The sequence below is a fragment of the Thalassophryne amazonica genome, chromosome 8 (genome assembly GCF_902500255.1).
Source record: "Thalassophryne amazonica chromosome 8, fThaAma1.1, whole genome shotgun sequence".
NCBI classification, from domain to species: Eukaryota; Metazoa; Chordata; class Actinopteri; order Batrachoidiformes; family Batrachoididae; genus Thalassophryne; species Thalassophryne amazonica.
Genome location: NC_047110.1, coordinates 25,224,909 through 25,251,217, shown reverse-complemented (window position 1 = coordinate 25,251,217; position 26,309 = coordinate 25,224,909). Strand labels below are relative to the sequence as shown.

At 42.5% G+C, this 26,309-nt stretch overlaps 1 protein-coding gene across 1 annotated transcript in view; it reads right to left on the bottom strand.

The window, feature by feature from the left end:
* The window catches only part of si:dkey-106n21.1 (solute carrier family 23 member 1), a 228,439-nt gene that overhangs the window by 164,383 nt on the left and 37,747 nt on the right, over positions 1 to 26,309 (bottom strand). The window contains 1 exon segment of the mRNA XM_034175892.1: positions 12,719 to 12,876. Coding sequence (XP_034031783.1) covers positions 12,719 to 12,876 — 158 coding nt within the window.

The following is a 26,309-nucleotide window of genomic DNA, read 5'->3' as shown; positions in this document are numbered from 1 at the left end:
CATGTTTATTATGAATATATCTAAAATATGTCCATGAAGATCAACATCCTTCACTTGTTCCCTGTTGTATCCACTCCTGGCAACTCATGTTTTCATGGTTTTGATTTGGTAACAGAAAATGCTGAGCTGATGTTACACATTGTTAGATATTAAAAAAGTCCAAATGTGACCTTTGAAGTACTTTGCAACACAGTGTAGGTGGAGAAACACATTATGGATTTGCAGAGGCTGACTGCTGACAGCAAGGAGCAGGAAGGAAGGAGTATGTGTGCTTTGCCTGTTTGGATTGTTGTGTCATACATGTTGGGTTTCACTGCCCAAAATGATTGATGTGTCAGTTTCACGAGGGCTTTCCTTTCCAAAGTGCCACATAGCTCCTGGGATTTTACAACGCTATTACAAGAATAAATAAGAAAATAAAACTGCTAAACTTTGAAGTACAAGAAATGTGAAGGAAACATATTTCCCAACTTAACCTGAAGGGTAAATCTTGTTTTTACTTGTGCAACATGGAAGTCATGTCAAGCCTGGGAGCAGAAAGACAGTTCAAAGACACGGCATCTGCTGAAAGGGACTGCAGATGAGCAAAGCTCCGCTGTGACTTTAGGCAAATACATCTCAGTGCTGCTTTGTCTGGGCAAGATTTTCACCCAACTGTCACGGGACCACTGACGTGAAACAACGTGTGTCTCAGACCCATGTTGGGGAAGCAGACTAATACAAAAACTGATTCATGTGTTGCCACTGCATTAATCAATCAATCAATCAATTTTATTTATATAGCGCCAAATCACAACAAACAGTTGCCCCAAGGCGCTTTATATTGTAAGGCAAGGCCATACAATAATTACGTAAAAACCCAACGGTCAAAACGACCTCCTGTGAGCAAGCACTTGGCGACAGTGGGAAGGAAAAACTCCCTTTTAACAGGAAGAAACCTCCAGCAGAACCAGGCTCAGGGAGGGACAGTCTTCTGCTGGGACTGGTTGGGGCTGAGGGAGAGAACCAGGAAAAAGACATGCTGTGGAGGGGAGCAGAGATCAATCACTAATGATTAAATGCAGAGTGGTGCATACAGAGCAAAAAGAGAAAGAAACACTCAGTGCAATGCTGTCTAATAATACTGCCTAAGGGAAGCATGTATAAAGTGAATAAAATTGGTCCTAGCACAGAACCTTGTGGAACTCCATAATTAACCTTAGTCTGTGAAGAAGATTCCCCATTTACATGAACAAATTGTAATCTATTAGATAAATATGATTCAAACCACCGCAGCGCAGTGCCTTTAATACCTATGGCATGCTCTAATCTCTGTAATAAAATTTTATGGTCAACAGTATCAAAAGCAGCACCGAGGTCTAACAGAACAAGCACAGAGATGAGTCCACTGTCTGAGGCCATAAGAAGATCATTTGTAACCTTCACTAATGCTGTTTCTGTACCACATTTAACTGTTTTAGTCTGTGGTGCAGTTGAAGGTGCTATATTATTTTTTCTTTTTGAATTTTTATGCTTAAATAGATTTTTACTTGTTGTTGGTGGTCTGGGAGCAGGCACCGTCTCTACGGGGATGGGGTATTGGGGGGATGGCAGGGGGAGAGAAGCTGCAGAGAGGTGTGTAAGACTACAACTCTGCTTCCTGGTCCCAACCCTGGGTAGTCACGGTTTGGAGGGTTTAATAAAATTGGCCAGATTTCTAGAAATGAGAGCTGCTCCATCCAAAGTGGGTTGGATGCCGTCTCTCCTAACAAGACCAGGTTTTCCCCAGAAGCTTTGCCAATTATCTATGAAGCCCACCTCATTTTTTGGACACCACTCAGACAGCCAGCAATTCAAGGAGAACATGCGGCTAAACATGTCACTCCCGGTCCGATTGGGGAGGGGTCCAGAGAAAACTACAGAGTCCGACATTGTTTTTGCAAAGTTACACACCGATTCAATGTTCATTTTAGTGACCTCCGATTGGTGTAACCGGGTGTCATTACTGCCGACGTGAATTACAATCTTACCAAATTTACGCTTAGCCTTAGCCAGCAGTTTCAAATTTCCTTCAATGTCGCCTGCTCTGGCCCCCGGAAAACAATTGACTATGGTTGCTGGTGTCGCTAACTTCACATTTCTCAAAACAGAGTCACCAATAACCAGAGTTTGATCCTCGGTGGGTGTGTCGCCGAGTGGGGAAAAACGGTTAGAAATGTGAACGGGTTGGCGGTGTACACGGGGCTTCTGTTTAGGGCTACGCTTCCTCCTCACAGTCACCCAGTCGGCCTGCTTTCCCAGCTGCTCGGGATCTGCCAGAGGGAAACTAATGGCAGCTAAGCTACCTTGGTCCGCACCGACTACAGGGGCCTGGCTAGCTGTAGAATTTTCCACGGTGCGGAGCCAAGTCTCCAATTCACCCAGCCTGGCCTCCAAAGCTACGAATAAGCTACACTTATTACAAGTACCATTACTGCTAAAGGAGGCCGAGGAATAACTAAACATTTCACACCCAGAGCAGAAAAGTGCGGGAGAGACAGGAGAAGCTGCCATGCTAAACCGGCTAAGAGCTAGTAGCTGCGCTAAGCTAGCGGATTCCTAAAAACACACAAAGTGAATAATGTGTAAATAATTTAGAGGTGATTCAGTAGAGGGAGTGCTTTAGTTAAGGCACGTGAAGATTACACTGTGAAACAAATCGTTATCTAGGTAACTAGATCAATCTAACTGCGCAGATTAAACAGCTAACAGATACAGCAAAACACAGCTGTGCTCCGGAACAGGAAGTGATACAATACCGCAGTGAGAGCCAACCACCAGTAGAGGCAAGCAAGAGCATTAAGCATTAAGCATATTCAGTCTTAGTTTGGTGGCGTGATGATGGCCTGCAGTCTTCCCAACTTGATTATAAAAGGTCATATTGTTGTCCCCTTTATTATAATCGGGAATATTCATAAAATGTTTCTGCAATGTACCCAACTGATGCATTTTCTAGGTGACTAGCGGGTTGCCCGTGGGGATCCATGGGTTCTAGATTGGGTCGTGTTTAGAAGGGTGGTAATAAATTACGCAAAGTTTCTTTAATGATTCGGAATGGCGTGTGAGTCCAGAATGTTTTTTAGAACCTTAGACCTCAACAGGTTTTAGAAGAAGAACTCAACTCTTATGTAATTTTTTAATGTTAATTTAATGTCTTAATCTATTTATAAATTGTTTAGGTTCTTGTGATCATATACACACACTGTTATAAATGCCATTATTATTATTATTATTATTATTATTATTATTATTATTATTATTATTATTATTATTATTATTAATTATTATCAGTATTATTATTACTTGTATTGTGTCATTTGATTTTTAAATGGACCACAATGGAAATTAGCCTTTTCACTTTCTTGTCCCATTCATATATTTTTAATGTATTTACAATTCTTATAATTATTAATCCTATCAGCAGCCGATCTGCTCTGTATAAGCCTGATCCCATCAGATCTCAGAAGCTAAGCAGTGCGGGACCTGGTTAGTACTTGGATGGGAGACGTCTTTGGAACACCAGTGGCTGCATGTGTTTCTCCAGGTAAAACTGGAGTTGCATCAGAAAGGGCATCCGACGTAAAACTTGTGCCAGCTACCAATGCGGATCTGGTTGTATCTGCTGTGGAGACCCCGAACACAAAAAAAACGGGAGCAGCCGAATGGACAACAACAACATAATTATTAGTCCTATCAATGTTCTATTTCACTGGCATTCATCCTTGACCTAAAACACATAAGCATACCAAACGGCAGCTCTCCCCAGTTTGTCCATAATCAAAGTTATACACACACACACGCATGTACAGATGCATGCATGCACACACGCAGAGATTTTTTTCTTTTCTGCGTTCTGTAGATTATTATTCTTATACGAGGTCTGTTAGAAAAGTATCCGACCTTTTTATTTTTTTCAAAAACCATATGGATTTGAATCACGTGTGATTGCATCAGACAAGCTTGAACCTTCGTGCGCATGCATGAGTTTTTTCACGCCTGTTGGTTGTGTCATTCGCCTGTGAGCAGGCTTTGTCTGAGCACTGGTCCACCCCTCTCGTCGGATTTTTATTGCGAATAAATGTCTGAACGATTTGGAGCTCAAACTGTGAGAGACCTCCAGGTGGACACCGTTCGGAAAATTAATATGGATTTCAGGGACGATTTTATGGGGATTATACAGATTAAGGAGTGTTACTGCCGCTTTAAGGACGGCCCACAACTGCGGAGAGCGCGGTGCACTCCCAGCGCCGATCAACATGCTCAGACCCCGCTGAAACAACCAGATCATTTCCAAAGTGAAGGCTTTGTTGATCCGGGACCTCGTCTGACTTTCACAAAAAGGCAGAAGGAGTGGACATCAGCACTTTTTCGGCACATTCCACTGTTACAGGAGTTTTTTCATGGAAATAAAAGCGGAGGGACGCGCCACGGAGCCGTTCATTACGCGGCACAAAACCACCTCAGTGTTGGTCTCAGAGGACGGCTTTCAGGTGGCTTTCAGATGGATTCCGGTTGATTTTCAGTCATTTGATTATCCGATTGTGATTGTGCATGAGCTGGACATGCCCCAACATGTCCTGGAAGGCTTCATCATGGCATTGCTTTGCGCCATGCGGCACCGCCGCGACGCGCGGAATTCCTCCACACGTCTGTCTCAATGTGCCGAAAAAGTGCTGATGTCCACGTCTTTTCACAATTCCTGTGCTAGTCAGACGACGTCCTGGATAAAACACAGTGTCCAGTTTGGAAATGAACGGCACATTCCACTGTTACAGGAGTTTTTGTCATGGAAAGAGGAGCAGAGGCTTTGCGCATCGCGGCGGTGCCGCATGGCACAAAGCAACGCAGTGATGAAGCCTCACAGGACATGTTCTGGCATGTCCAGGCACATCCAGAATTTCTCGAATAATCACGCCATCTCAAAGCCGTCCTGTGAGACCAAAACGGAGGTGGTTTTGTCTCGCTCCAGTAGCTAATCCATCATGACATGCGAAGCCTCCGCTCGGCTTTCCATGACAAAATCTCTTGTTAAAAGTGAAATCTGCCGGAAAATGTTTGATGTCCAGCTCTTGTGATAACCAGAGAAATGGCACACGATGGTCACGGATCCAGACAGCCATCCGTTTAGAAATGAAATGGTCGTTCAGCCTGTCGATGGCGGCTTCGGAGCGCGGCGCGCCCCACAGCCACTGGGGGCCGTCCTTAAAGCGACAGTAACACTCCTTATTCTCTACCAAGCCCATAACATTTTCACCGAAAGCCAGATAAATTTTTCTAATGGTTTCCAGCTGCCAGTCTCTAACAGTTTCTGAAAAAATTCTGATGGAAAAAAAAGCCCAAATCATTCCGCCATTTCCTGGCAATGAAACAGCGACGAGGGGGCTGGACCACTCCTCACTCAAAGCTTGCTCACAGGCGAATGACGCAACCGACAGGCGTGGAAAAACTCACGCATGCGCACAAGGGTTCAAGCTTGTCTGACGCAATCACACGTGATTCAAATCCATATGGTTTTTGAAAAAAATAATAAGGTTGGATACACCCAGAAATAGATACGGTGGAGGCAGACATCAAACGCACTACAGTTTTCACTCGTAGTAACAGCAACATGACCCTTAACTCACTCATGGTAACATGACACTTAACTAAACTGATTAAACCAACTGAACTACAAAAACACAATGAATCAGTTACACTAACAACACTGTTAAACTAACATGAACCACAATAACAACACTTAAACCCCCAAACTCCAAACTTCCATGGTGCATTGCAATGCAACATCCATTGTTCACTGTTGTTAGCTAATATCGCTAATTTCTCCAAAAACATTAGTCCTATCAACTTTCCGTTTTCGCAGACATCATTGAAAATGCTTATGATTCAGATGGAAAGTGCTACATGATTGCAGTCCATTTACCCTACTGCATGTATGATGGGAGTGACATTTTTCTCACAATCCTCCCAGCTGCGTATACATTAGGCAATTTGAGTCCAATTTTGAGGCAAATTCTAAGCTGTACGACTCCTATTTGAGCCGGGCCGAATTTCAGTTTTGCTATGCGTCCTTTGTTGTACAGCGTACAGGCCTCTCTTGACTGGGAATCGGATGGTCGGATGAACTTCAGACATGTCAGAATTTTTGGTCATCCTTCATCAGGTGTTTGCACAGAATGGCCTCAGTGTGCTTTTTTCCTCACTTTGCTGCAGGAACATGGTGACATGGCGTGTGGATTGTTCAGACAGAAGCGATGGAGGCTGTTTGACAACAGCATGCAAGCGTCAACAAGTGCTTGCTCCAGGGGCCCACATTTCCTGCCTTCAATGCAGGTTGATACTGCTCAATGGAGGGCGTTGTACTGGCAGAGCATGGCAATTGGGAACAGTCCGCTGACTTACTGTAGGATTTAATTCAACTTTCTCCATCGGAGGGCGGGCACATTGGTAGCACACTCCACGGAACAGTGTAGTGTAGCTTGGTAGAGTGTCAACTCAACATTTGTGATGACAGACAATATAGCCTATATAAACTTAACGCAACTCTATGATTGTGTCAGTTGCTACTGGGGCATTGCCAAGATAGGTTCTTCATATTCCTTCACATTTCTTAAAATTTCTAGATATTTTCTCATGCCCAATGGATCAAGAGGAGGTGGTGCATCCAGACAAGCCTACAGCACTAGCTGACAGAGGCTGGCAGAATGGAACGATACTGTAACTGAATACTAGCGGATGTGATGGAGAGGTAGTGGAGCTCAACTCTTGCTGGCATTTTAATGAACATTGAAGAGTTTAAGCCAGGGTTGCCAACTTTGGGACTTTGGCTGGAGTGAGACTCTCCGTATATACAGCGTGCGCTGAAAATTGTTGGTAACCCAAATAAAAGAAAAACAAACAAAAAAAACAAGTCTCCTTTACTAATAAAAATAATAATATAAGGGAAACTCTGTTCCATCCTTTTTTTATATATATTTCGGCAAGCTTATCTACAGGCATGGGAGACAAATAAAGAAAAATGCTTAAAATGGCTGGAGGTGAAGAGTGCCGTGATTGGGGGGTCTGGGAAAATCCCTCCAGAAGCTGAAGGGTTTTAGCCATGCTAATGCTCCCCAGAACCATTTTCTGCAGTGAATTTGCAAGGAGAGATAAGGACGATGGAGGCAGCTGTTTATCTGACTCTTTACAAGCAGGACAAAATCTAGCTTCATATACCAGCAGCTTCTGTGCCGTGTCAGTCTTCCCCAAAACTGAAGACACGGAACAGACTCAAGCCTAACACCACTGAAATGATCTTGGTTTTTTTTTTTTGAAAAAAACTTTTGAAGCCCCCATTCATCCCTTTCATTTTGTACAACTATGGTCATAACAGCTTGTGCTAGTTGAACAAACCTTTCTCAACTGATATCTCTATTGCATACAGTATTTTATGATGACACAATCAAATTATAACACTAGTATATTATTGTCGTTAAACAAAAATATAGTCAAAACTTTCTAGATGCACATCGAACCTTTATTATGTAACATACATAACTGCCTGTTTAATTGTTCCATGCAAGTGCTATGTTAAAGATTGGCCAGCAGATGTCACCATATTTAATTGTATCAAATGCTTTTAAACACTTAATCATTTCAATGCAACTGCTTCATATTGATTCAGTGGTTCAAAACACTTCGGTTTCTCTCTTTGGTTTTAGTAATAAAATATATCAGCGACCTCATTGCTTTTTAGCGCATGTGGACAAATACTTAAAATCATGAATACTTGCTAACCAGGACATTAACATACGACATGTCCTTTAAATTACTTAGTCTACAACTTGTTGAAGTCTATAGCCTACTGTGTCAACACACAAGTCGTCTGATTAGGCTACGTCTGTAGTGACAGGGGACACAATTTTAACAACTATAACAACTATGCAAGCATCACCACCACCAACCACTGCAAAGCAACCAAACGACACCCTTTGTGTTCTCAAATCCAAAACACGGCACTGATTTACACAGCGCTTCTCCACGATAAGTTCAGGTGAAATAAATAAAACCAAACAGCCATGCCAGACAGTTTTGTCAGTACTGAAGTTTTCCGCTTAAGTGTATGTTAACTCCAATCATGCACTCCACTCCAGTGAGAGCCAATCTGTATGTAGGTGCGTGTGCGGCAGCGTATGCGCATTTGTAGTCCAGAGTGCAGATGGCCTCCTTTTCACCCTTCACAGTCTCATCTTCCTCAGCAGGGGCACAGATTCAACCTGTCATCTTATTATTTCAATTTATTTAATTTATGTAGCGCTAAATCAGAGCAAAGCTGCCTCAAGGTGCTTCACACAAGTAAGGTCTAACCTTACCAAACCCCAGAGCAAACACACAGGTGACAGCGGTAAGGAAAAGCTCACTCTGATGATTTGAGGAAGAAACCTCAAGCAGACCAGACTCAAAGGGGTGACCCTCTGCTTGGGTCATGCTACCGACACACTTGACAATACAAATATACAGGAAATTTTGGGAGTCTGTGCTGGTGTACAGGATGTGGGGTTTGCAGAAGAAGACACCCACTCCTACTTCTGGATGGAGCCACACCTCATACAGGGAGAAAAAATATAATCAGGCAGCAGAACGACAACAAATATGGAATAATTTGTCAGCATTAACCAACAAGAAAAACAGAAGAAATACTAAGGTGATTGCCAACCACTAGCCCTAAGCTTCACTAAAAGACCAAGACCCAGACTTTAAAGTTGAGGCTGCGACCCTGTCGTGGTTTGCCCCTGGTCTGCTCTAAGCCTGGAACTTGGAGCTGTCATCTGACTGTCAGTCTGCCACATGTGCCCACCTTTAGGGCATGTCATGTTAAACTAAGATCTGGTATGAACAAAGACTGTGATCAGAACTGGACTCCTGAATGAACTGCACTTTTGAGCTAACTCCAACCTGGAATGAACTGTGACTTGCTTCTGAACTAAAAACCTGAATGAACTGAACCTCTGAACTATTTTAGATTTATTTTCACTTCCAGATGTGTGCCCAAATGCACTCCATAATCTCACCTGCCCTCTCACTTTCCCCCCGCAGTCCCAGCAGTGTCACAGGCTCACTTCACTGGTTCCTGTCCCGGTACTGTCTGTCTCATCCATCCAGTCCTCTTGGTCCATCCTCCTTTGTCTCTCCACTGTGCAGTCCCTTGTTTGGTTCAATAAACTCTTGGATAAACTCTTGTCTGCCTTACTGCTCCTGCTCTTGGGTCAAGAACGCAACCCGGTCCCAGACCGTAACAGACCCACTCTTTTTACTAATAAAATGAATTCAAAAGGATAGAAAGCATAGTACCATACCATGCTAGTATGATAGCCATACAAAAGGAAAAATAAATGCATCCTAACTCTGGACTTGAAAAAGTCCAGACTTTTGTTTGGACTTTGCTTTGTCTTTTTAACTTGTTTTATCTCACTGTCAAACACGGCACTTGAAGCTGTAGGGGTGAAAAGTTTCTCTTCTAAGGCGTACCCCTATATCTCTTCCCAGTACAACATACCACTGCATTCCAGCTTGCTTTCACCCCTACAGAATAGCTGGTCCAAGTGCTGTGCGTGTGCTCATAACAACAAGGTGGACCACAGCGCTTGCTCTGCAATGCCTCCACCCAACAGCTGATTTCCAGAGAGAGAGAGAGAGAGAGAGAGAGAGAATGCATGCAGGGGGGGTCATCCAACCTATGTATTGACATATAAGCAGTTCATGGGTTGGATGTCATGTCGTTCGCCCCCCCCCCCCCCCCCCCCCCCCCGCTTGCCTTCCAGCCAGATCTCAGGAGGCAATCGGAGTAGAGCCCTGCGAAGGACTAATTTCTCTGTCCACAAAACAGCTGATGTCCAGAGAGAGAGAGAGAGAGAGAGAGAGAGAGAGAGAGTACAAGGGCCGGACATCCAACCCATGAACTGACATGTAATTAGCTCATGGGTTGGATGTCTTTCGACATCCAGCAGTGGAACACTGCAGATCTTCAGATGTGCGGACCACAGCGGTCACTCTGCCATGCCCCTCCCATTGCTTGCCTTCCACCCAGACCTCGGGTGGCATGTATGGCATTGGAGGGGCACTCTGCATATTCTTGCTGCATTCTGCCGCCATTGTGGGGTTTTGTGCTATATTCTATTAATTATTTGTCTTTTTTTGTTTCTTCTGTTTTTATTTTTTTGTGTTACGTGCTGTATCCACATTCAACCTGTACTCTGGGCACTTGATCTGGATTCAGGAGTTGCTACACTCCAAATGTGCACGAATCACTTGAGGCGGCTTCGACGCACATTCTGGGTATTCGTACATGGCTGTACAAATGTCTGTCCCGTACGAATGCGGCTCAAATGCTGTTTTTCCCATTCAGCTGATTCGTACGGCATTCGTGCTCATTCATGCTCTAGTGCAGTGATTCTCAACCGGGGTGCTGCGGCACCCTAGGGTGCCGTGATCGATCGTCAGGGGTGCCGTGGGCAATTATCAAATATCGCCATTATCGGGTGTATGTGCTGTAATAGTGTGGCAGATGATGTAATGCTCTTTTATTCCAGTAGATGGCAGCAAAGCGCTGTACTATAGTATAATAGACATACTTGCACACATAGCAGTTGTGTGTCTCCATGGTTACGGGTTGCTGATTAAAGCGTGAATCTTAACTGTTCACGGAGCAAGGCTCCTCTGGGGAAGGAGAAACTGCGTTGGCTGTGGAGGTGTGCGGGGAAGGCGGCCTGACCTCCGTTGATGTCACCGTGGTCAGACTTGGGCCTTCTTGCTCACAACTGGGTTCGCTGAAGGCAGCCTCTGCACTCCATGAATATTAGAGTGGCAGATTATTGTGAATAAAAGTGTCGACACGTCTAAAAAAACACTTGAGATCAGAGCGCAAAATGCTTGAGGATTTTCGAAATGCAGTGTTTTCTGTATCGATTTTCTATTGCGATAATTGGATTTTGCGCAAAACCAGAGGTAATAGAATTATAATATTATTTTGGTTTGTGGTGTGCCGCAGGATTTTGTAAATATAAAAAGGGTGCAGCGGCTCAAAAAAGGTTGAAAATCACTGCTCTAGTGTGACGGGGCCCTTAACATCGCATGCAATTTACATGTGTAGTTTGAGTAGGAATTTAACAAAAACATTGGTACACTTTCAGAGTGTATGATCAGCTTAAGTGTAATTTTCCACTTCAAAAATTACCCTTCTGATCTCAAACTAGCCAAGTATAAACAGACCAATCATAGGGTGGTGGGAGGAGACTGAAGATGAGACCATTTGCACCTGAGTTTTTCAGAGAAAGGGCAGAAGATCTGTATTAGGACCACTCTAAGTTTAAAAGCTATATACAGTAAAGCAAAACCATTCATTAATTTTTTATATCCCCTTACTCCAATCAAGGGTCACGGGGAGGGGCTGGAGCCTATCACAGCATACACAGGGCGAGAGGCAGGGTACAACCTGAACAGGACACCTGTCTACTGCAGGGCCACATATAGACAGACAAACTCATTCACACCGTCACTCACACCTATGGTCAATTTAAAGTTTCCAATTCATCTGATGATCTCTCATTATGCTTCTGTATCCACTGCTGCTTCTTGTGGTTTCCATTTCCTGCCACATCTGATGGACTTGTTGGCATGTCAGAATTTCCCATCTTTGGACTGGAGCAGTGTGCTGACTGCTTTTGCCTTGGTGGCTTTGAATTCTTCAACCACTGATCAAATGGTAAGTGGAGCTCATCCAGATTCACAGAGCTAAAGGAAGGGGGCAAACCCAGCCATTTTTGCAGAAATTTGCTCAACAGCTTCTCCATAACTTCCACTTGTGACACAGGGAAGTCATATAGTAGGAACAGTCATTACAGTCTGGGCATGATGCCGTACCGAAAGCACCATACCTTGAAGCTGCCACATGTCAACAGGGAAGACAATGAAAAATGTGACACACAGCTCTGTTTTAATCATTAATATTTAACTTTAATGAACTCAGCTTCCAAAAAAACAAATTACTTGACAATTTATCATTGCATTTTCATCATTTCATTTTTGTCACTTTCACTCACATCCACCAACGATGTAATAAAATCATTGGCATTTATTTATTTATTTGTCTGTCTCTGAGCAGGATTACGTCAAAACTACTGCACGGATTTTGACAAAAGTTTCACCACAGATAGATATTAGGCCACAAAAGACTCTATTAAATTTTCAAGGTGATCCAGATCCAGATTCTGGATCAAGTTTCATTTTATATATAGGCTTTGAAGGATTGCTGTTAGCAGGATGATGTCAAAACTACTGCACGGATTGTCACCAAATTTTCACCACAGATAAATATAAGGGCATGGAAGAATCCATTAAATTCTGGAAGTGATTTGGATCTGGATATGGATTCTGGATCAAATTTCACTTTATATAGGCTTTGAAGGATTACATCAAAACTATTTCACAGATTCTCACAAAATTTGCACCACAGATAGATACTAGGGGATGGAAGACTCCACTGAATTTGGAGGTGATCCAGTGTTGGAGGACACCAGAAATCTCTGATTGCTCTTGTTTACAATTCATTTCTGAATGTGCGATGAAAAGTGTGTACATTATGTGCAAATATTTTAAGTTATATTCTCTGTATATGTCCCTGTCCTGATTCTCTTTGATTGTCTGGGGGTGGGCCAAAATGTGTTACCTGACACCAAAAACCGTTTGAAGGAGGGTGCATATTCCTGATACGAAGAATATGGTGGAGATGAGCTGACTTTGGGCGACGTTGTTGTCCTTTATGCAAAGGGGCTCAGCCAAAATTAGGGGGATTGCAATGATGCCTCCGAATGCCAGGATGTAATGCTGAAGGCAGAAAACAAAGACAAAAATAAGGAAACCTTTTGAAAATAAACTAAAACATCTTCATGCACACACAATGTGACATGCGACACAAAATTTTAAACTTTATTGCCACAAATGATATTGACAATGAAAGCAGTTAGTCCATGGGCCAAGCAGGTTTTTGGTACCACTTAAGGGGAAAAAAACGATACTTAGAATCCAGCCTCAGTGTACCATGACCTACACAAAAATGTATGATAGCCATCCCAGGGTGGTAGCTGTAGCCAGGTAGGGGTCAATGAAGAATTACACAGAGGTCAAACTTAGAAAATGCTCCAATCATGATGAAAACTATATCACATTACTTGTCTGATCATAACGATTCCAAAAAAGTATAGTTTGGACAATCTATGAGGGAATGTTCTGGAGTTATGGTGTAAAAACAGCAAAAATGGTGACAAAGGTCGATTTCAGTTTGTACAGGGGTCAAATATTACAGTTGCTCCAATACAGTTGTTTGAGTTAATAAGGTTCTAAAAAGGAATAGTTTGCACCATCTGTCATGCTTAGATATCATGTTACAGGGTAACATATGTCACATGTCATAGAATTCAATGGATGTTGACCTTGTTTGACCTTTACTTTGGAGACAAAGCATTCAACACAGTCAAAACTATTCCATGTATTGATCATTTTTGCTGAAATTGGAGCAACTTTAACTTTTGACCCCTGTACAAACTGATCTTTGTCACCATTTTGCTGTTTTTACCCCATAACTCCAGAACATTCCGTCATAGATAGTCCAAACTATACTTTTTTGGAATTGTTATGATCAGAAGAATAATGTGATGTAGTTTTCAACATGACTGGAGCATTTTTAAAGTTTGACCTCTGTGTAATTCTCCATTGACCCCTACCTGGCTAAGGCTACCACCCTGGGATGGCTATCATACATTTTTGTGTAGGCCATGATACACTGAGGCTGGATTCTAAAGCCTAGTTTACACATAGACGGTTTTGTCGGCGGGCAGTACGTAGACCGAAGTTCGTGGTAGTTCCGGCTGTTTTCGCGGTGGAAAGGGGCGTACTATCCGCAAAACACCGCTAAATGCGCCAAATAAAGCAGCGTTTTGACGCCGTAGCATCTGGCACACGTCAGGCAACGGGGGTTAATACCCAGGTCTATCCTTTACAATCACAGGTTAAGACGCGCATGAGAACGGCGGTATTCTGCTGCCGCCGATAATGCCCTGTGTACCGCTGGTTAATATCCAGGTTTTTGTCCAGGTAAATCCTGCGTTACTCCAGGATCTTTTGCATATAGGCACCGCCCCCAGAGTATAATAGGCTGAAGCAGCAGGAATACATGCCTCTGTCACTGCAGGGGGAGGGAGATCATCCTCAGCCTTTTCTTCTCCTTCCTTTTCCCCTCCTCAACGTGTTGCTCCGTCTCCACCACAGGCCTTCCATCTGCTTCTGAACCAGACCTCTTGGTAAGTCCTTGCCGCTGCCAATTTTCTTTTAGGAGGCATACTGGAGCTTCTCTGCAAAAATATCTGGAGCTGGCCACGAGTGCATGCAGTACGCTAGCATTTTTATACTGACCGGCGCCTATTGGCCGTTTGAAACGCCATTTTAACCGTTGAGGACGCCGATGTGGGCTCTATTGCCGTTTTACACACCATTGGTTAGGGATACAATGCCGGCCGCCAATTACGGCGGTGTAAACTGCGGCACTACAGGAAGGGGCAGGATGAAACGGCGATTAAAAAGTATCAAACGCCGTTGTTCGCGTTGTCTCCGTCGTCGCGCGAATTCTCCGGGAGCGCTCCCGGAATTATTCGACATGTTGAATAATTTTTTCAACGATTCCCGGTAAAGCCGGAATTAAGCCGCGCCCCCTAGTGCTGGCGTTACCAACGGCGTTTGATCCTTAAGACGGCCAAAAGCTCTTCCGGGATGCTTCCGGGAGCTCTTACCGTCTATGTGTAAACGGGTCTTAAGTGTCGTTTTTTTCCCCTTAAGTGGTACAGATTAGGTCAATATTCATGACTGGCTCATGGACTAGGTGCTTTTTTTATTCTGAATCACAGTCTGTGAGTTACAGCCATCCTGCATTATATGCACACCTAATCCCATCATATCTCAGAAGTGAAGCAGAGTAGGTCTAGATTAATGAATTCCTGGAAGAACACTTGGAAGACCAGGTGTTGTGTGCTTCTCTGTGTATGTAGACCTGAAGGTGTGTCAGGAAGGGCATCTGGCAAAGAATTATGCTAAACCCCAAGGTGGATCTGAACTCAGTCTGCTTTGACAACCCCAAGCACTCAGGAGGAGCTCAAAGACAAACACCAACAATCTGTCATTTGAGGACTGTGGTTCAGGTATTTCAACTGGTTGATCATTATTCGACTAATCACCAGGAATAAATGTGGTCCAAAGGTTGTGTCTCACTCAAGGAAAAAGTGGTTCAGGACAGAAATAATCAAAAATCAAGGCTACACAGGACTATTTATTATGGCCTGAAGGCTCATTTTTCCAGACTTTGCCTTGAAAATAAAGGTTCGATTCCTTTGTCATCTCAAGAAATATCAAAGCATTTTCAAGGCACATGAAATTTGTGAGTCTTTTTTATGTTTAGTTTCATATATGTGTGGTCTAGATAGTGAGGAATGTATTATTGCTGGTGATTTTAACCTGGAATTCAATAAATCTTACAAAAGATATAGAATGTCCAACACGTCCAAACCACAAGTGCCAACAGAAGTACACCCTGCTTGATCTTATTTTGATAAACACACTGCGTAAATATTCCAAGACTAAAATTTTTGCTATTGATGTCAGTGACAATTGTGTTCATCAAGCAATACAACACTGCAAGCTCCCAAAGCTGAGAGGATGTTTACTACACTGTAAAACTCAGTGAGTTAGTTGAACTGAAAAGATTTGAGGAAACTGATTGCCTTAAACCATTTGAGTTTGCCAACTTAAATAAAATAATTTTCAAAAATGTAATTGTTAAAGTTTTAAATTTATAGTTAATTAAATGTATGTAAATCTAGTTTATGTATAAAATGCTATTTGGTAGCCCATATATACAACTTGCAGTTTTCCATAATGGTATAAATAATGGTATAAATGTAGCGGCTGCACTCTGCGTTGTTGTTATGACTCCGCCCATTCTCTCCCCTCGGGACACGAACTCCCGATTTCCGGCATGGAAGTCGGACTCTGTTTTGAGCTGTTGGGAGTGAGGTTTACTAACTACATAAGCACAGTGACACCTGCTGGCCTCCGTTACATGAACTCACTTAAAATGATGAATGGAATGCACTGGAAATATCTCACCAACACTTAAATGCCCCAAAACTTTACATGCACTTAAAGGAACTGAGTTGTTATGACAACAATTCATTTTTGAGTTTAATTAATGAAATGAGTGACTTTTTTTTTTCCAAATTTTGAGTTACATTAACTTAATTATTGTATTAAAATGGAGTGTTCTGTTTAACAGTGTAATTGTCATAAAAAAAAAACTGAACAAGCATTCTTCTATGACCTTTTCCTTTTTAAATAGTATAATATTTCTCATTAATTTTGTGCTGATTAATAATGTTTTTCTGATATGATTAATTGGCAAAAGCCTTTAAATTTGTAATGCATTGTAATCCTTGGATTTCACTTGACCCGCCAACCTGCAGTTGTGGTCAGACATTGTGGACATCATGGACATGACTGTGATAGTAATTTTGGGCTTTTAATGATGTCCTTGGATTGTTCTTTTGCCAGGGTAAAATGATTGTACAGCAAACACCATTAATGACTTAAATCAAAAACGTTTTCATGGCACTTACACCCCTGGGAAGAGGTACAGGATTTTAAATGAGGCACGGGACTTGATTGAAGCCAACAACTGGGTATTTGGATCATCTTTTTGAGGCAGGTAGGCTTCCGGACTGGATGTGGAATCCTTAGCCATACCTCAACCAATCAATCAATCAATCAATCAACTTTTTTCTTATATAGCGCCAAATCACAACAAACAGTTGCCCCAAGGCGCTCCATATTGTAAGGCAAGGCCATACAATAATTATAAAAAACCCCAACAGTCAAAACGACCCCCTATGAGCAAGCACTTGGCAACAGTGGGAAGGAAAAACTCCCTTTTAACAGGAAGAAACCTCCAGCAGAACCAGGCTCAGGGAGGGGCAGTCTTCTGCTGAGACTGGTTGGGGCTGAGGGAAAAAAACAGGAAAAAGACATGCCGTGAAGGGGGGCAGAGATCGATCACTAATGATTAAATGCAGAGTGATGCATACGGAGCAAAAAGAGAAAGAAACAGTGCATCATGGGAACCCCCCCACAATCTACGTCTAAAGCAGCATAACCAAGGGATGGTCCAGGGTCACCCGATACAGCCCTAACCCTAACTTTCGCCTTAGCGAAAAGGAAAGTTTTAAGCCTAATCTTAAAAGTAGAGAGGGTATCTGTCTCCCTGATCTGAATTGGGAGCTGGTTCCACAGGAGAGGAGCCTGAAAGCTGAAGGCTCTGCCTCCCATTCTACTCTTACAAACCCTAGGAACTACAAGTAAGCCCGCAGTCTGAGAGCGAAGCGCTCTAATGGGGTAATATGGTACTATGAGGTCCCTAAGATAAGATGGGACCTGATTATTCAAAACCTTATAAGTAAGAAGAAGAATTTTAAATTCTATTCTAGAATTAACAGGAAGCCAATGAAGAGAGGCCAACACGGGTGAGATATGCTCTCTCCTGCTAGTCCCCGTCAGTACTCTAGCTGCAGCATTCTGAACCAACTGAAGGCTTTTTAGGGAACTTTTAGGACAACCTGATAATAATGAATTACAATAGTCCAGCCTAGAGGAAAGAAATGCATGAATTAGTTTTTCAGCATCACTCTGAGACAAGACCTTTCTGATTTTAGAGATATTGCGTAAATGCAAAAAGGCAGTCCTACATATTTGTTTAATATGCGCTTTGAATAACATATCCTGATCAAAAATGACTCCAAGATTTCTCACAGTATTACTAGAGATCAGGGAAATGCCATCCAGAGTAACGATCTGGTTAGACACCATGCTTCTAAGATTTGTGGGGCCAAGTACAATAACTTCAGTTTTATCTGAGTTTAAAAGCAGGAAATTAGAGGTCATCCATGTCTTTATGTCTGTAAGACAATCCTGCAGTTTAGCTAATTGGTGTGTATCCTCTGGCTTCATGGATAGATAAAGCTGGGTATCATCTGCGTAACAATGAAAATTTAAGCAATACCGTCTAATAATACTGCCTAAGGGAAGCATGTATAAAGTGAATAAAATTGGTCCTAGCACAGAACCTTGTGGAACTCCATAATTAACTTTAGTCCATGAAGAAGATTCCCCATTTACATGAACAAACTGTAATCTATTAGACAAATATGATTCAAACCACCGCAGCGCAGTGCCTTTAATACCTATGACATGCTCTAATCTCTGTAATAAAATTTTATGGTCAACAGTATCAAAAGCAGCACTGAGGTCCAACAGAACAAGCACAGAGATAAGTCCACTGTCCGAAGCCATAAGAAGATCATTTGTAACCTTCACTAATGCTGTTTCTGTACTATGATGAATTCTAAAACCTGACTGAAACTCTTCAAATAGACCATTCCTCTGCAGGTGATCAGTTAGCTGTTTTACAACTACCCTCTCAAGAATCTTTGAGAGAAAAGGAAGGTTGGAAATTGGCCTATAATTAGCTAAGATAGCTGGGTCAAGTGATGGCTTTTTAAGTAATGGTTTAATTACTGCCACCTTAAAGGCCTGTGGTACATAACCAACTAACAAAGATAGATTGATACTATTTAAGATTGAAGCATTAAATAATGGTAGGACTTCCTTGAGCAGCCTGGCAGGAATGGGGTCCAATAAACATGCCGATGGTTTGGACGAAGCAACCAATGAAAATAACTCAGACAGAACAACCGGAGAGAAAGAGTCTAACCAAATACCGGCATCACTGAAAGCAGCCAAAGATAACGATACATCTTTGGGATGGTTATGAGTAATTTTTTCTCTAATAGTCAAAATTTTGTTAGCAAAGAAAGTCATGAAGTCATTACTAGTTAAAGTTAATGGAATACTCAGCTCAATAGAGCTCTGCCAGCCAAACCCGCTTTGCCAAAATTGGATGACGATTGCACCGACTCTGAGGACTGTTTTCTCTCCAATGCAGAAGGGGACAGAATCCTTGATACTGATGAGGACACCAAAGTCCCGGGCCTCTGCAATACCGCTGATGTGTTATTTTTTCCAATCAGGGAGCTCTATTTGGACTATACTGATCACAGTGACCCTCCATCCTGGATTCTGTCGTTCATCTCACGTGTGCCCAGGGCTTAATTTGAGGGGGAGCAAGCTGGAGCGCGCTCCAGAACCTTGGACGCGTGCTCCGGAACCTCTGACGTTGGCTCCGCCAGCTATTTATACTGGATCCGTGATCCGCCACCTCTCTTGACTAACAAAATATATTTTTTTAAAAATCACCGCGATTGCTCTCACTGCCAATCACACCGCCGCCCTCCTGTCTGCTGTGCGGAATTGCGCCAAATCTGGCAACAGGTCCAGAGGCTACGCTCGCTGTTTTGATCCGGATGTTGACCGTAGCCACAGAGCTCCGTGGCCACCGAGAGAGGACTTGGATTCTTTGCGGGTCCCGCATCCGTACCCCCGGAGGCAGTGAGTGAAGGGAGAGCCGCGCATTGTGTTCTGCGTGTGTCTGTTTATAATCTTCTCGCACAGAAGAAAAAAGAGTGTTTACACAAGAGAGTAAAGTGAGAAAATGTTAATGCCTGTTTGAGAAAAGTGTGTAGTGAGGGGTTTTACAGCCTTAAAACATCTATAATAAGTGTAAAAAATAGCGCTACTTCACGGATTTCCGCCGCGTTCACACCGGGCGCGATCAGACGCTACAAATTGGTGGGGATCGCGTGTCGATGGACGCGCCTCCTTTGCCCGGTGTGTCGCTCTGCTTGGGTGGACTTTCGCTTCAAAAATTTGCCCCGGTGCATCATCAAATAGGAGGAGCTTCCATTCCGCTCGGCATCCATCATCATGACGGACCTTGATCACACAGAGCGAGTTGTTGTGAAAAGCTCCCAATACAGAGAGTATCATTATTTGCTGCAGGAGCTGCATCTGGATGATGGCCACTTTCAGTGGTCCTTCCGCCTCTGTGGGACCCAGTTTGAGGACCAACTGTCCCGTTCACGCGCGCACATGTAAACAATTAAAAAAAAAAGAAACTGCGCTGCTTGCTGCAGCTCGCTCCTCCCCCCAAAAAACTCTGTCATAATTGTGTTTAGAAACCAGTCACCATTTGTTTTATTATACATCTGTGTAGTTAATTAATAAAATATTCTCCACACAGACGATTCGCTCGCGCGCGCGTAAAAAGAAAAAAAAAAGAGAACGAAACTCCGCGGCTTGCTTCTCCTCGCTCATTCCCAAAAAAACTCTGTCATAATTGTCTTTAGAAACCAGTTACCATTTGTTTTATTATACATCTGTGTAGTTAATTAATAAAATATTCTCCACACAGACGACTCGCTCGCGCGCGCACGTAAAAGACAAAGAAAAAGAAACTCCGCTCCCCCTGCTGTGGGGCTGCTGCTTGCTCCTAAAACTCTGTCATGATTGTGAAATAAAGGACAAAAGAGACATAAGTCCTGCTCACAGGCTGCTACCAGATACAGGACATGTTCACATCTTCAGTCAAACTCCAGACATCTCCACGTCACTATATATTCAGTCCCTGATTGGTCATTGCGGCGCGACGAGATGAAAAAGTTTAACTCACATTATTCTGACACTTTACACTTGCCTTTTTATTCCTGTTATCCTATTTTGTTCAAATAAACAGCTATGGACTCAAACATCTGGTTCATGTCTCTGCACTGGGGTCATGCACAGGTACTCAGCATTACAAATCGGCCTCAGACACATAGCCTGAAGCTGATGTATTCCTCTGCAATGCATGCATCTTGTTTGCTTACTGCCACAGCAACCACAGCTGTATTGCTTTTGTTGGTATGGTGCTGTGGGATTATTTCATTGCTCATGATTTGATTTGCCTCTAATAGAAATGCTCTGGTCAGCCTGTGGTAAAATGCATGCAACTCAGTGCAGACTTTTAAACTATTTTTATGCACAAAGGCACAAATATACAGTACAATGTAAAAAATATTAGACATTTTTAAGGCTTTCATAAGGCAAAGATGCTGCAAAAATAATGAATCACTGCTAAAAACAAAAACATTAAATAACTCCACATCAACAATCGACTGAATAGATTCCTCATGTGACTACCCTTTACATTTTAAAAATAGTGGGTGAACTATAGTTTTACAACATGATGTTCCACCAGCCTTGCATATGATCTTTCTCAAAGAAGAGATACAGTAGTGTTCAGAATAATAGTAGTGCTATGTGACTAAAAAGATTAATCCAGGTGTTGAGTATATTTCTCATTGTTACATAGGAAACAAGGTACCAGTAGATTCACTAGAGTCTCACAAATCCAACAAGACCAAACATTCATGATGTGCACACTCTTAAGGCTATGAAATTGGGCTATTAGTAAAAAAAAAAGTAGAAAAGGGGGTGTTCACAATAATAGTAGCATCTGCTGTTGACGCTACAAACTCAAAACTATTATGTTCAAACTGCTTTTTTAGCAATCCTGTGAATCACTAAACTAGTATTTAGTTGTATAACCACAGTTTTTCATGATTTCTTCACATCTGCGAGGCATTAATTTTGTTGGTTTGGAACCAAGATTTTGCTCGTTTACTAGTGTGCTTGGGGTCATTGTCTTGTTGAAACACCCATTTCAAGGGCATGTCCTCTTCAGCATAAGGCAACATGACCTCTTCAAGTATTTTGACATATCCAAACTGATCCATGATACCTGGTATGCGATATATAGGCCCAAAACCATAGTAAGAGAAACATGCCCATATCATGATGCTTGCACCACCATGCTTCACTGTCTTCACTGTGGCTTGAATTCAGAGTTTGGGGGTCGTCTCACAAACTGTCTGTGGCCCTTGGACCCAAAAAGAACAATTTTACTCTCATCAGTCCACAAAATATTCCTCCATTTCTCTTTAGGCCAGTTGATGTGTTCTTTGGCAAATTGTAACCTCTTCTGCACGTCTTTTATTTAACAGAGGGACTTTGCGGGGGATTCTTGCAAATAAATTAACTTCACACAGACGTCTTCTAACTGTCACAGCACTTACAGGTAACTCCAGACTGTCTTTGATCATCCTGGAGCTGATCAGTGGGTGAGCCTTTGCCATTCTGATGATTCTTCTATCCATTTTGATGGTTGTTTTCCGTTTTCATCCACGCATCTCTGGTTTTTTTTTTTTTTTTTGTCTATTTTAAAGCATTGGAGATCATTGTAGATGAACAGCCTATAATTTTTTGCACCTGTGTATAAGTTTTCCCCTCGCCAGTCAACTTTTTAATCAAACTACGCTGTTCTTCTGAACAATGTCTTGAACGTCCCATTTTCCTCAGGCTTTCAAAGAGAAAAGCATGTTCAACAGGTGCTGGCTTCATCCTTAAATAGGGGGACACCTGATTCACATCTGTTTGTTCCACAAAGTTGACGAACTCACTGACTGAATGCCATACTACTATTATTGTGAACACCCCCTTTTCTACTTTTTTTTTGTTACTAATAGCCCAATTTCATAGCCTTAAGAGTGTGCATATCATGAATGCTTGGTCTTGTTTGATTTGTGAGAATCTACTGAATCTACTGGTACCTTGTTTCCCATGTAACAATAAGAAATATATTCAAAACCTGGATTAATCTTTTTAGTCACATAGCACTACTATTATTCTGAACACTACTGTATGTTGTGATCTCTGGAAAGGAAAGGGTGATGACCTGGGCTGTAAGTAAGTGTGCTGGTACCTACGGTTAAGAACAAGGGTGATGTACAGAGTTGCTGTAACTACAGAGGCATTAAGCTGATCAGTCACAACATGAAGCTATGGGAAAGCGTTATAGAAGCTAGGCTTAGAAAACCGGTGAAGATCTGTGAGCAGCAATATGGTTTCATGCTGAGTAAGAGCACGACAGATGCAATGTTTGCTCAGAGTGCTGACTGAGAAGTATAGAGAAGGCCAGACAGAGTTACATTGTGTGTTTGTGGATTTAGAGAAAGCTTATGACAGGATGCCAAGAGAAGAGTTGTACTCCATTGTGATCTGTGGTGAGAGTAGAGACCAGGTTGAGTCAAGCCTGGAGAGTTGGAGATATGCTCTGGAGAGAAGGGGAATGAAAGTCAGTAGGACCAACACTGAGTACAGGTGTATGAAAGAGGGAGCCCAGTGGAAGAGTGCGCTTACAAGGAGTAGAAGTGGTGAAAGTAGATGAGTTTAAATACTTTTGGTCAGCTGTACAAAGTAGTGGAGAGTGTGGTAGAGAGGTGAAGAAGAGAGTGGAGGCAGAGTGAAGTGGGTGAAGAAAGGTGGCAGGAGTGATTTGTGACCGAAGAATATCTGCAAGAGTGAAGGGGAAAGTTTACAAGACAGTAGTGAGACCAGCTATGTTGTGCGGCTTAGAGACGGTGGCACTAACAAAAAGACAGGAGGCAGAGCTGAAGATGTTGAGATTCTGTTTGGAAGTGACGAAGATGGACAGGATTTGGAGACAAAGTGAGAAAGGCCAGATTGAGATGGTTTGGACATGTGCAGAGGAGGGACCCAGGGTATGGTGATGGTAGTTGTTTAATACGCATTTTATATTCTTTAAAATCTAATCAGCAATGTTTTGAAGGAACTAAAATGTTCATACAATGAATATTTATAAATAGTTAAATCTAACACCGTAAAAATTCAGCTTGGGCTTTGACAGAATTGAGTGTAAATACGTTTTAGCAGAAATGCATTATCGTGTATTAATTACATATTCTTGGCTAAAAGGCTAAAGTGTGTTTGTATTTTTTACAGTCAAATAGAAAAAATTCTAGTCTGATTATTGCCTAAACATTATCAGCAAATGTCAGTTATTACATGACAGCTAATATACGCTTTATAGACAACATTTCACTCATAAATAACACAACTTAGTCAGAAGCACACTCAATATAAGTAATAAATATAATGCCTCAAACTATTGCTATGATTTTTAATTGAACACTATCTTTAGGTAATGTTCAGCTAATCAGCTAATATAATATGTTATAGAAAAAAAAAAAATCACACATTACCTGTACACCTATATAATTGTTACTTTCATGTTATTATTATCATCATCATTATCACCTGACCCTGGTTGTTGGCGGGACTGTGGGAGGGAAGCTGAGAGTCTTGAGGGGAAGGTGGTCAAATTGGGCGATTTGTAAATGATTATGTTACACTGTGATCGCACACAGTGTGGATTTTTCCCTAAGGCGTTTGTGGAGAAATTGGAAATGCAAGACCATTAACTGTGAATACGTGCAAAACTTAAGACAACTTGTGAAGAAATTCACATTTTGAGAGATGTCCATAAACATTTTGTGAGCAATTTTTTTCAGTATTCAAGTTTTATGGATAATTCATGATTTGCAGCAGATTCATGTTTTAGGGGTCAACAGAAATATTCCACCTTTCATGGTGCAATGCTATTCTGGACTATAAGCACACACTAATGGCTACAAAATGGATCTACTACTCCCATTTGATCAACAAAAACAAGTATTAGTACTGATATTGGTCCCATCAATGATACCTCACCTAGATTTGCTGAATTTGATATTATTTCACTGGGTGCACTGACAAAACTTGTAACTTCTGCTAAATGCACAATGTGTCTTTTCAAACCTATATCAGTGAAACTGTTTGACCTGCGGCCTACACTTGAGCCTACTGTGTGGAAATTAATAACCTGTCACTAATCTTGGAATGTGTTCCTAAATCCACAGTGATTAAACCATTACTTAAGAAATCTAATCTTGACCCTCGTCTACTAAAACATTATAAGCCAATATCTAACCTATCATTTTGTCTTAAAATTCTGGAAAACGTGTTTTCACAGCAGCTCATGGACCACCTTACTGAGAATAATCTGTTTGAGCCATGCAACATTCCATGGAGATGTCAGTGTACTGTCAGGGTTTGAGTTTTTGTTTGGTTGTTCTGTTAATTATTTTTGCATTTCATTGGTTTTGGTTTGTTTATTCTCTTGCTGGGTTTTTTTTTTTTCTGCTTGGGTCTGTCTGTCTCTGTCTCTCTTTCTTGGTTCTTGGTGATGGGTGTTTCTCTCTCTCTGGCCACACCCTGTTTCTGGTGTTTTCCATGCACACCTGTTTCTGATTTGCTGATTATCACCTGGGGTTATACAAGCTCTCTGGGTGTGTTTGTCCCTCGTCAGTCTGTCGTGCCTTGTGTCTTCATTCCATCTCTGTATCTGCGTTCCATAGTCCTTGTTGTGAAAGTGTAGGTACACGGACCCACAACAGGGGGCGCAATGAACGGACAATGGAGAAAAGTAAGAACAAGTTTTACTGTTGTGAAAATAGCACAACTGATACAACAATTAGCAATTTGGAGGTGTAAGCCGAAATCTGCTGGTGTCTTGTGGGCAGGCCCGAAGGTAGGAGACGTCCGTCCTAGTTGAACCGGAACCACCCAGATCTCCTCTGCCACCGAAACCCAGAAGTACTGGAACCGCCAAGTCCCGAATCCCCAGGTGGCCACTGCCTCCGCTCGTCGGATCCGGTACTGCTGGCGGGAAAGAACACAAACACACAGGTTGGGATGCGACCGCACCCGGTAGATGAGAGGGGCAAAGCCGCCTCCACCTCTTGTCACACTGAAGCAGGAAAGGTGAGTACTTATCTGAGCACTTGGCCTTCCGCTGTCCTGAAAAGTTTATAAAGTGTCGTCACACAGATATATGTTGCACAGGTGATTACCTTAAACTCAAGGTGATATCTCGGCACTGAGGTGGAGACGCTGTCCTGCTGATATACCTCCGTACTGAGTGAAGTCAGCTGTGTCCAGTAATGGGTGACAGCTGTCACCCTGGCTGCTCTCATCAGGCGGCGGCGGCGCCCTCTGGTGCCTGGAGCCCGCACTCCAGGCAGGGCGCCCTCTGGTGGTGATGGGCCAGCAGTACCTCCTCTTCAGCGGCCCACACACAACAGTCCTGCCTGCCTCTTTGTGTGTACCTGACCTCCAGCCTGTTGCTTTGACCACACCTGATTGCCTGATGATTCTTGTACTGCTGTTTTTTTCTGGACTGTTTACTCGTGTACTGACCTCTGCTATCCATAACAGTAAAGCCTTCTAAAAACCAGAGCTGTTTGTTTGTTTCCTGTAATTCCTGTCCATCCAGCCTGACAGGAGACAGCTCTCAATAAAGGGGTAAACGATCTTCTGCTTGCAATGGACTC